This window comes from Gekko japonicus, unplaced genomic scaffold (genome assembly GCF_001447785.1).
Source record: "Gekko japonicus isolate JY-2015 unplaced genomic scaffold, Gekko_japonicus_V1.1 scaffold11, whole genome shotgun sequence".
In the NCBI taxonomy this organism is placed as follows: Eukaryota; Metazoa; Chordata; class Lepidosauria; order Squamata; family Gekkonidae; genus Gekko; species Gekko japonicus.
Window position 1 is genome coordinate 3,067,310 of NW_015166418.1, and position 12,161 is coordinate 3,079,470.

A 12,161-nucleotide genomic window follows, 5' to 3' on the forward strand; every position below is an offset into this window, starting at 1 on the left:
GGCAATGGAACTCTGTGTAGATCTGTAACTTCCTAAGCTTTAGGAGCCTGTCCTATTTTAATATCCAATAGGACATGTATAGAGAGAGGGACAGAGGATTTGTATTTTACCCATTTCTTTTGAATCCCTTGCTAAATCTGGTGCTGTGCTAAAAGAATGCTTGTGAACATTTTCTTTTTAATAAATACTTTACAACTTTGGATGCTGGTAGTGGTTCTCTGTACCACATAGACCACTACCATCTTGGGCACTCTATTTTAAATTGAGCACCAGGGGGAAGGCAGGCAGTTGGCAAGTGGCTATTCCTCCAAGGGCACACAAGGCAGTAAACAGTCCCTGTGGTGACCAGGCAGCAGGCAGCAGGAGACACAGAGGCAAGACCTCAGAACTACGAAGGGAAGCTGGGAGTCCTGACCCTCCCAGTGGGCAGTTCCTACAAAGGTCAGGTGGTAGTGGCAGGCTACCCAAGAGAGAAAGATAAGCCTTTCCATGTGTTGGGAAGTCTTTGGAGGGCAGGGTGGAATAGGGCCCAAAGGCCGGAGCAGGCCCATTCCGCCACCATGCCTATACACAAAGGAAACGTTCGTGCCTCCCTGTGATCAGCAGTGTTCGGAAACCAGCATTTCCAATCACAGGAGGGAATATAGGCATGGACACTTCCTCTGTGCATTTGCAGCATGCAGACAACCCATCGATCGCACTTGCTGTCTCTCCCCGCATGTTCCATCAGCGTACAGAGAGATCATGTGTAAATGGCTACTATAAGGCTGCTTCATGTGTACCTGAGTGAGATAAAAAAGGGAGATGTAAAATATTAGCTCAAAATGGTATGATTATACCCCCCCCAACTCAATGGAAGATTGGTTGAGGACAGAAAGTTGAGATTTCTGGGCTATTTCTTTTTTGCGTGCTTTGCATCTTTAAGCAGATGTTTTTGTAGGCCTGACTTGTAGGTCAAGTACTGAGACAATTTTTTGCTATGTGAGTTAATTTCAGATTTGCATGTACATTAGGGGATTTACAATTCCATCTTGGGCGGCGTTACACCCATCTACACCCATTGATTTCAACGGGCATAGAAGGATGTAATTCTGCTTAGGGTGGCGCTGTTAAAAGCAGTAGCAAATAGGATAATTAGGGGTCCTTGACTGCTGTGTTTTGTTTCTGTTTAAGGGATCCCATAAGCAACAGCACGGGGATAGATGAGGGGAATTCAGAATTCACTGGACTTGCTGATCTGAGAGTGCTTGGAATTGGTGTGCTGTAATGTCTTGCTGAATTAATAATTCTGGGATTGGAGTCTGAGTTGATAACTGTGGATACCTGATCGTGTACCAAAACCTTTCAAAACATTCCCGCTTTGATACTGCCCAGCTGTGTCTACCATGTCTTTAAAAAAATCCTTTCTATTGTATGCATTGCAGGTTGTCAAAGGGGGGGGGGAGGAATTAATAACTCTTCCCAGGCAAGTAGGTAACTGTACGGCTGATCTATCATGTTCATAGAAATAAGATTCATCACACCTGTATAAAAAAGTTCACATAGGCTGGAAGGTTACTGCTGTTTATGTATTTCTGGTATAACTTCTCAGTGTACAGCAGGTTGTCCGTCCTTGACTTGCAGACAACACATTTCAAGGAGCTGAAAGCAAGATCTGTGAGTTTCTTGAAAGCTTCCAGGATTGCACACTGCAAAAATAACTTAGGCAGTTGTGTTGCACCATTCCTAAACAGTCCCTTAGCGCAAAAAAAATGGTGTTGTCATAACAAGGTGAATGAGCATGCGTTTTAAGGTATGGAGACATCGCTTCCCTATTTGCATAACTTCCTTCCCAGCACTGGCTTCCAGTCCTTTCTGGCAGCAGCTGCTGCTGCATGTGCCTTCTGTACCATTAAGAGCAAACCTGCTAGACACGCTCACTCTCTTCGCCCCGGTGCATTTCTGCTCAAAGGTATCATGTGGGGATACGAAGAAGAAGAAGAAGAAGAAACGCTCCCGTTCCGTCCGCAGCTTCCTTCTGATCTGTGTGGAAATGAGGTGCTGATTTGTAGTTTTAGCGCTGTAGAGTTAGCTTCTTAGTGGCTGGTGCATCATTCCATTCAGTGGAAGAGTCATTCCGGAGCAGCTTTGAAATGGAGGATTGGATCCAACCCGTTTTTTGTTCTGTTGGGGTAAAAAGGAAGAGCCACCCAAAAAGGTTGGTGATCATGGGACCTGCATGGTCAAAAAGCCATGTGGGACAGGGCGTTCAATAAAGAACGGAATTCTATATGATTGGACAAAAAACTGGCTGGATCCCACCCATAGTGGTTTGTGGGTAATTGGAGTGCTGGTTACCTACAAATAATGTGTGGAGCTACTCCCTGCTGCCAGTCGTGTCCTGGATTGGCACAGCTGGTATCATAACCAAGAACCGTGATGGTAGCTCCAACTCTCCGCAGTAGGAAATACTTGAAAAGTTCCCCTGAGATGAATAGCGTTTATTCAGTATGTGTGTCTAGGACCCATTTGCTGCAGCAGTGCTGCAACTATGATGTTCCTGTGTAATATCACTGCAGATAGTTTTCTGGGCAGAAGATTCAAGGCAGAACGTTTTCCTTGAGACGGATCTGTTGTTGTTAATCTCCCCCCCCCCCCCCCCCAATTATTTTTTAAAACTCCAAGCTAGGAGCAAAGGGCAGGGAACTGTGGGTTTGGGAATGGAAGGGGAATGCACATGATCCGAGCCTCCGGTTTCTAAACCGTGGTTAATTTTTACTTTAATCCTAGAGCATTTTTGTTTCTGGGTCTCACTGGGATTGCATATGAAACGCTTTACCTTCCTCTGGAACTTAAATATTGCTACTAGAATCACAGAAATAACTTGTGAACGAAGGTTGTTCATAATCCCACCTGTACATTTTCTGTGCACTTTCCTTTTGCGTTTTCCGAACTCTCCTTTTCTGTTTACTACTCTACACTATAGTAGAGAGCTAGCTGAAACACAGCCCTCCATAGTAGCAGTGCCTCGAACTGCAGTTTATGGAAGAGTTCAGCAAGGTCAGTAATAATCTCTGAGCTTTGTATCTTTGCTGTTGCATTCACAGGACAGTTTTTGCACAGCCTTGACCCCCCTAAACTCTGCTACTAGTTGAGAGAGAGAGACAGAGAGAGAGAGAGCGAGAGAGAGCACACAGTCGTGTCATCACTAAACTTGCTTCACGGGCTCAACATGATTTTTCCTTCATGGAGTAGGTGGTGGGCATTCTTGAGCGGAGTTTTAGCTTGTTTTTAATACCTCGTTCAATCAATACAATGATTCAACATGTTACTTAGCATGGAATTTTAAAAACAAAATTCATCTAGCTTTTTTTTTTACAATCCCACCTTGTTGTTTGGCTGCCCTTATTTGTATGTGAAATGTTTGGAAAATGAAGGGGGAGGGGGAACAGCACTAAAAGGTATGACCGTACAATGGCAACGCGTCAGTACTTCAGTTGCAGCATTTTACCTGAGAATACATTTTCCTTTGAGTGTGCTTCATTTAGGATAGTTGATTTATTAGATGGCACTCAACATGGTGTGAAAAACTGATCTGAAACCTTCAATCAATAAAATAACATTAAGAAGAGGAGAAGAGATTGGATTTATACCCCACCCCTTCACTCGGAGTCTCAGAACAGCTTACAAACTCCTTTCCCTTCCCCTCCCCACAACAGACACCCTGTGAGGTAGGTGGGGCTGAGAGAGCTCTTTCAGAATGGCTCTGACAGAACTATAGCTTGCCCAAGGTCACCCAGCAGCTGCAAGTGGAGGAGTGGGGAATCGAACCCAGTTCTCCCAGATTAGAGTGTGCGCACTTAACCACTACACCACACACTTAGCCACTACACAAATACCTATGATGAGCAATAAAACAGTCAATAATGACTGTTGATGCCCCTGCATTCCATAGCGCCAAATGATCTCCCCCCCCCTCCCCCAGTGGTTACATCCACGTAAAAGCATAACTACAGTTGCCCATTGCTACTCTCAGGCCCAGCTTGTTAGATAGAAATGCAGCCATTGCAGAGCTGCACACCTCATCCTCAGCCGTCTTGAGTGGCGCAGAAGAACATGATGCTCATAAAATGTCGCTACAAGGTCAAGAACAAGTGGAGTCACGCTTTTGCTGTCTACCACTAAAAAAACCCCCTACCATTTCCATAGTGTATTCAAGTGTTCAGAGTGCCTCACATACATTTTTCTTGTTATAATAGTTATGGCGGCTCTGCAAGATGGGTGAATATTATAACCCCCCGGATTGCAGGTGGAGAGCTGAATTTGAAAGACAATAGCTTGCCTGTCTGCTTAAATCGTGGCAGAGGTGACATTTGAACCGGGGAATGGGATTTCCTGATTTTTAGCCCCGTCTCTCTCAGTCAGCACCTCAGCTTCAAACCAAGACAATTTCTGTCTCAAACCTGGCTCCGAACCACACCTAAAATGGTCCAGAAAATTAGTATCCGCCTAAAACAGGGGTGTCCAAACTGTGGCTCGGGAGCCACATGTGGCTCTTTCGCACATATTGTGTGGCTCCCAGCAGGATAGCTGGGGAAGCGAAGGGGAGGCAGGCCTCCCAGATAGGTCTTCCCTTCCCCAGCCAGTGTTCCCCTCCCTGGGTAGGCTTGAGGCAGGGGGGAACAGAGAAAGAAAACAACTTTAACTTTAAATATGTTCTCAAAGCCCCCCCTAGAAGACTTGGGGAAGGCATTTGTCTCTTTAAATCCCTTCTCCAAGCCAAGTCGGGGGGGGGGGGGGTTGGGGTTTATTTTTGACAGCCTCATTTAATGTTAATAAAAAGCAAATTTGCATACCTTTCAATAAAAATGTGTGCGTAATGTTTTTTCATGTCTTGTGGCTCTCAAACATCTGACATTTATTCTATGTGGCTCTTTAAGCAAGTTTGACCACCCCTGGCCTAGAGCTTTGGAGCTTTCTCTCAATTTTCATTGTATCGCCTTAACTTTATTTAAAACTAAATAGAGAGGACAGTCTGGTCTACTGAGAGTTTTTCAAGAGGAGAGTGGATTACAACTTCCTTTAGACAGCAGGATCAAGCCTCCGTCACTGATATGTATTAAAAGCAAAATCAGTTTGAGCCAAGCCAGGCTTTTTGTACAAGCCACGACAGGCAAGCGTTGAATAAGAAATTTACTGGCTTTGAGTTCCCTTATATTCTTATCCATGTTAATTCAAGCAGGGAGCTGTAAATCCAAATGAAAATGTCCTAGCTTTGAGTTTTAAATGTGTATTTGTTCCATATTTCTCTTATAGGAGGTTGGTGAGCCATTCAAAGAAGAGAAGGCCGTTGCTAAATATCTCCGTTTCAATTGTCCAACCAAATCCACCAACATGATGGGTCACAGAGTTGACTATTTCATTGGTAAGGTTGCATTGATCCAAACTGAACTACCAAGATCATAACGTTACTGGGAAGATGACATGCTAGGGGTCCCCTACTCAGCCTAGGAGGCTGGGGTGTGAGTGGAAGAGTCTAACGATCACTTCCCTGCTTAAGACACAGAATACTTATGTTCACTGTGTGCAGCAGATAATGTGCTGTCTTTATAATTTTTTCCAGGTGCCATGATAAATTGGGACAGTTAGAACACATAATCAGTGCCCAAAAGCAGTACCCCTCCCTCAGTTACTGATAGTTGATGTCCCTTTAGGACAGCAGAAGCGGTGACAAATGGATGATCCCCACCCCTTTCTTTTTTATCTCTTCAAATAATTGTCATTGCAGTCTTTTCCGCAGCAGCAGTAACCTGTGGATTTTCTATACTGTGGGTACCAGTTTGTTTAGCTCTGTCCTGTCCGCTTAACTTTGGAACTGAAACCCATGAGCTAAGCTTCAAAATTCTAAAAACATCAGTATTTTCAAAATGAACTGATAAACCACAGGGATTTATGACATAGTCATGTGACCTATGCTTTCTGCTTGGTTGCTATTTCAAAAGTTTGTTTGGCCATGATGGTAAACCAACATGGAAGTAGCTTGTTCAGAATTGCATCATGCAGTTAGGTGGAGTTTATAGAGAGGTACACTTATACCTGCTGATACAACCTCCCTGCCATTTAACAACTCATTTGTGATGTTTTACTCTGGGTTGGGCTACAGCAGGTGCTGCTAATGAACTACTTTGGAAGAGTGTCCCAGTTCAGGATTGCACATGAACCTGTGGTGAAACACTTGCTTTGCATGCATAAGGTTCCTGGTTCAAGGCCCGTCATCTCCAGTTAGTCTCTGGAGGCCATGTGTTGGGCCACTGCCAGGTACAGTGGACAGTACTGAGCTACATGGACCAGTAGTCTGACTTCTTATAAGATCGTTCCATATGATCATAAGAGGACCAGGGTACAGAAGACTGGATAAATTTAAAATGTCTAAAAGTGCTTCCAGACACTAGGCGCTTAAGTGCTCCGCGCTGAAGCCAGTTAAGTGTATCCCCCGCCTTAGGTTTTGTGTTCTTGGGGGTAATTTTTTTTCGTGATTTTTAGACTGAAAACAACCATTGTTTTTAGATTTTCTCTTGAGCTCATCAGAGGTTTTCAGATAATGACTTGTGTTCTCTTCTGATTTGGGGAAAAATAAAGATTCCATCTCTCTTATTTTAAGAGCTATGGGGGTAGTCATCTTCAAAGAGAAAATTCCATTATTGGTCCCCTGAGGTTAAAAGGAAAATCTTTGAAAATTTCCATTTAGGTAGATCAAAGGCTGAGGCATCACCTTTTTCTTCTGTTTCTCTCCCCCCCCCCCCCCTTTCAGCTTCGAAAGCTGTGGACTGCCTTTTGGATTCTAAGTGGGCAAAAGCCAAGAAAGGAGAAGAGGCCCTGTTTACAACTCGAGAGTCTGTCGTTGACTATTGTAACAGGTAGAAACTTAGTCTTTTAAAGTTATGTGTGAGAACAGGTTGTGTTAAAAATCTCTTAAGTTATTGCTCGCTCAGTCTAGAGATCTAATCTGCTCCTCATTGTTGTTGTCTTGCTCTCTGGTTAGAAGGAAGAGTATCTTGCTGACGCTTCTTGATTTTACTGTCCTAACAGTCTGCACAGTTCCTGAGGTTATGCTGACAAAATTACATAATTCAGACAGGGTACTTCAGTGCCAGGAAGGAATCAGTTCCAGGCAGTGTTACTGACTGTTGACTAAACTGTGTTTTTAAGAAAGTTAACCAAGCTCTCTCTAAAGATAAAAGCAGTGCAGAATAAAGATTAGGTAAAATTGCAGTTCTGAAGCTTTTGCCCATATAATTCAATTCTAGCAGCATTTACACAAATGGAGTATGAATTTAATGTTTCTTTCCAGGCTTCTAAAGAAACAGTTTTTTCATCGGGCACTAAAAGTGATGAAAATGAAGCCAGACAAGGACATAAAGAAAGAAAAAGAGAAAGAAAAAGGGAAGGCTGAAAGCGGGAAAGAAGATGAAAAAAAGAGCAAAAAGGAGAGTGGAAAAGAAGAAAAATCGAAGAAGGAAAAAGAGAAGGAAAAGAAAAAGGATGGAGAGAAAGAAGAAGGCAAGAAGGTGAGTGAAAACTGCCAGGGCTGGCCATTTATTTCATAGGACTTAGATATTTATTTCATAGGACTTAGATAAAAGACTTGCTCTGAAGGTGTATTGGATACGCCCTGGTATGAGTTTTTCCCTGCTGTATCTTTTCTGGTGTTACTTTATGGTCCTTAAAGATATTGATCCAAATGGGAGAAATGGTAAATTTTCAGCAGAGGCCGTTAAGAGTCTGGTTTCAAGACTCCATGAGCAGAAGAGCAATAAAAGTAAAGAATGCAAAGTTCTATGCCCAGATGGTCTCCCATGAGAGCATAACAAGGCTTTTGTACCATATTAAGAAAACCACATGCTAAAACATCTTGCAAAGTAACGTGTACTGGAATTCTTCCTTGCTCCTTCAGGGAAGTGAACTATTGTAATGGTGAGGGGAAAAGGTTTAGCAGACCCAGACTCTTCCATTCCTGTCTCTTAATCAAGTTTTTAAAGTATACAGCCATCTTGGCTGCAGCGCTGAATAAAATCATCCCAGGTTACACTAACAAGTTTTATAACAAGTAAAAACCTGCCAAATAACACAGCAAAGGTATTAAATACAATTTATTTAGTAAGCAAAATTCCAGGTTAAGCATATTTTTCCAGGATGGTGAAAATGCTTATTTCAATTAATGTCAAAAATAAATTCTTGAGCACTGTATGTCTGTTATCTGTGGTCCTGGATGCCTCCTCAATTATGGAGGCCCAGGTCATGGATATTGCCAGACTGGCATTTCTCCATCCACACCAAGTGCGGCAACTAGCCCCTTTCCTGTCACACCTTGACCTAACCACAGTAATCCATGCAATGGTCACCACCCGATTAGACTACTGTAACTCACTCGACGCTGGACTTCCCTTGAGGCTGACCCGGAGACTCCAGCTGATCCAGAATGCGGCAGCGTGAGTCCTGACGGGAACGCCACAGACAGCACATATGCAGCCTGTGCTGCGCCAGCTACACTGGCTTCCAGTGGTGTACCGAGTCAGATTCAAGGTATTGGTGCTGATCTTTAAGGTCTTTTTTTTTTTTTTGTATAAAGATTTTATTGACTCCCCTGAAAAGGGGAGGAGTTTCGCTTAAAAAGAAGAATAAGGAAGGTATATAGTGGGACGAAGAGAAAGCTGAGTGATCTATTAACTGTTAGATTAAACTGTTAGTAATGTCCAATCATCAAAGGCTTCTTCTGCGTGTTGTCAAACATCTTTTTTCCATTCCAGTTACTTTCTGTATTAGTATGTTAGTAATGTTCCTTTGAATTTCTGTTAAAAAGTCTCTTCAGGGCACATTCAAAACCGCTTCTTTTACGTGCTGGTTACTTTTCCGCTCTCAGTGACGGGAGGGGCTTCCTCTGTTTTTTCTCTCCCTCCGGCTTATTCCCCTCCTCCTTCGGGTCGCTGTTAACTCTTTCAGTTCCTGTGCAATTAGTCATCTTCCTTTCATGCCATGCCCGGAGATCTCCAGCTTTGAGAATGGTATTAATTTCAATTTCGCTTTTATCCGCTCCCAATCTCTTCGCTGGATTCTCCTCTTCAATTGTTGACTTTTATAAGCGCTCATGAGGCACTTTTCGCTGTCACAATTCAAACTTTTCTTTTCCTTCACAATCCCCGTTGGATTCATAGCTATACACAGTCCAAATATTAAACAGCCGGCACTCACGTTGACACAAACGCCCAGACGGAAGTCCCTCCCTTCTCCTCCGCTTGTCTTTACCCAGCTCCGACATCTTGTTTTTTTATTTTTAGTAAAGTTTTTAAAATGCGCTCTAGAGAAACAAAACCTTTTCTTGCTTATTTTCAAGTACATCAAAGGAAAACATCACTATTCGCTCAGTCCATTCCCCCCCTCTTTTCTTTTTTTCTTTCACGCTTATAGAGGATTAACCTCCTCATTTTCCGCTGAAGGGGGGGGGGAACGTTCTTAGTTCATTTTCTCTGTATTTTGACAACTCACAGTTACGCCAGTCTTTTCTTTTCCATTTTTTTCGGATATTCGCTTCATCACTCGGTGACGCCCGGTGGTTCCGCTAAACCCCGTAGAACGGGGTCGCTCACGCAGCAAGGTCCAAAGGGGCAGGGCATGGCGAGAGTCTCAATCTCCGCTGACCTTTAAGGTCTTGAGCGGTCTGGGACCAGCGTATCTTCAGGACTGTCTCCTCTGGTATGTCCCCGGGAGAGCATTATGCTCTGCTGAGAGCAATCTGCTGGTGATCCCTGGCCCCAAAGATATCCGGCTGTCCCCAACCAGAGCCAGGACTTTTTCAGCCCCGGCTCAGACCTGGTGGAACACTCTGCCAACTTCCATCAGGGCAGGACTTAATGCAATTCTGCAGGGCCTGTAAGGCAGAGATGTTCCGCCAAGCTTTTGGCTGAGGACAGCAACGGTTTTCCATCATAGCTGGCACCCTCCTCTTTTCTTCCACCTTGCCCGCTTCGACCTCCTCCTTAGTCTGCCCATGAGACATGTTAGCTGAATAAAGGTTCCCTTGCTCGAAAGCCAGTCGAGTCCGACTCTAGGGTTGCGGTGCTCATCTCCGTTCCAAAGCCGAAGAGCCAGCGCTGTCCGAAGACGTTTCCGTGGTCATGTGGCCGGCATGACTAAACCCCAAGGCGCACGGAACGCTGTTACCTTCCCACCGAAGTGGTACCTATTTATCTACTTGCAATTTCTTGCTTTCAAACTGCTAGGTTGGCAGGATATTTCTTTAATAAAATGGGGGAAATATGAATATTAAATGGAAATGGCTTTAATTAAGGAAACAATAACCTATGTATACTGGAGACCAACGTATCCAGATCCCCAGAAATAGACGCAGAGGCGATCTTAAAGGAGAGTGATTTCTTTACTAGTAATTATCACATACAACATGAAAATCAATCACACATTCAATCAATACGGAGCTAAGAATATTAGAAAGGTACAGCGACAGTTGCATTAGCGGGAAGGTATCGTTGAGGAGGGCGATACTTTACCTGTCTGACGTGAAGAAGTGATCCTGCAGCAAAAATAGGGAAACACTTGGGGAAAGGGTCGTCTGTTGGCCAGCAACGCACGTGGGAGACTCTAAACAGTGCTAAGATTGGAGCCAGCAATATAGGATGGGGCCAGGTAGGTAGGAAGCGAGAGAGAGACCAATGGGGAGATGCTCTCTTTTTATATCCTGAAATGACTGGGAGGGGGATGCTTCACCAGTCACGTAGTCCCCAGGAAATCTAGAAAAATCCAGTTACCGATGGTCAGGATGATGGGTTTAGTGGCTGGGCAATTGCAATAACATTCAACTAATGGTGACACCTCTGGAGAGACGAAAGAAAGGAAAAGGTAGTAATGTCCCAGCTCCATGGACGTTTGTTAGTCTTTAATGACCCAACGACCAGCAGCTGCTGCGTTATCACAGCAGGTGGACATGACAGCTGCTTAATCCTTTCATGGAGTAAGTTCTTTTGTTTACAGAGGAGTACGTGCAGCCTCTGGCAAAGGGGGGGGTTGGGAAGGTGCCTGTGTGTTGGCGAAGAAGTCTTTCCATGGTGTCTTTGCAGGAATGCTCAGGTTTCTTCTGCAGATCGTGGCTCCTTCCTAGTGAACCGCTGCTGGTTTCTGCGTACTTGTGGTGTCAGGGAGGTTGGCTTGCCTTCTGCGGGGATGCAGATGTGAGATGCATCGGGTATTCCACAGGCCCAGGTCTGGCTCAGCATACTGCTTCCGGGCGAGGCTTCCCTCGGCTGGGCACAGGCCTACAGTCCAGGAGGTTGGCACCATCTTCTGGCCACCGCACGGTCCAATACCCTGGCACACTTATTGTACAGTCCAGCTTACAGTTATAGTCCATAACCTTATAGATGCAGCACAAGGCTCTTGCAGGGCAACAGACGGAAGAACAGAGGAGATTTATATCTGAAATTCTCCTTCAGTGGGGGGAAGTCATCCAGGAACTGGTTAGGTCACGCCTCTGCTCGCTCGATAGGCTATGCAAATTTCTTTTGTTGCGTGGCTCCTATTGGAGTGGCCTAGGCTGACCTCTCCAGTTCCTGCATAGCCCTGTGCTCGGTAGGACTACTGGAGCTCCCTCCAAGCCAGCCTACCTAGGGCTAAGTACTTACGAATAATTTAAAAACCTTAAAAAAGGAGGAGGTTGCTACAAGAGCTCTGATAGAGCTGAAGAGAGGCAGATCTTCAGGAGGAAAAGCCTCCGAACTACACGGGCCAACCGCCTCCCGAGGTACCGGGAAGGAGAATGGCTGCGATCGAGCGTCCTGAGGAGCAGCAGCCCGATGCCTTCCACAGCACTCCCGAGGTACCGGGAGTCAGGCTGCAGGACAGGCTGGAGGAAGCGCTGCTGCAACAGTCAGAGGACGGCAGCTCCACCAAAGCGGGGCCGGCTGAACGCAAGAGCCAGTCGGCCCCGGCACAAACCCCCCCCCCCCGCACGTGTTCCAAGATGGCGGCGCCCAAACAAAGAGCGGCGGCGGGACCCAGCGGTCGAAGCCTTCGGGCTCCTGCTCCCGGCCGCGCGCCAAGAAGACAGCGCACTTGGTGGTTGCCAGCAGCGAAGAGTGAAACGGCGCGGGAGAGCACAGGGCCGGCGAGCCCAG

General features: G+C 45.2%; 1 protein-coding gene across 1 annotated transcript in view; it reads left to right on the forward strand.

Annotated features, from left to right (window-relative positions):
* Window positions 1-1,901: 1,901 nt before the first annotated feature.
* Window positions 1,902-12,161, forward strand: part of SEC62 (SEC62 homolog, preprotein translocation factor) — a 30,530-nt gene continuing 20,270 nt past the window's right edge. The window contains exons 1-4 of the mRNA XM_015411586.1: window positions 1,902-2,037; window positions 5,296-5,404; window positions 6,791-6,896; window positions 7,331-7,547. Of these exons, the coding sequence (XP_015267072.1) occupies window positions 1,957-2,037; window positions 5,296-5,404; window positions 6,791-6,896; window positions 7,331-7,547 (513 nt within the window). The 5' untranslated portion in view covers window positions 1,902-1,956. The remainder of the gene's footprint in view (window positions 2,038-5,295; window positions 5,405-6,790; window positions 6,897-7,330; window positions 7,548-12,161) is intronic.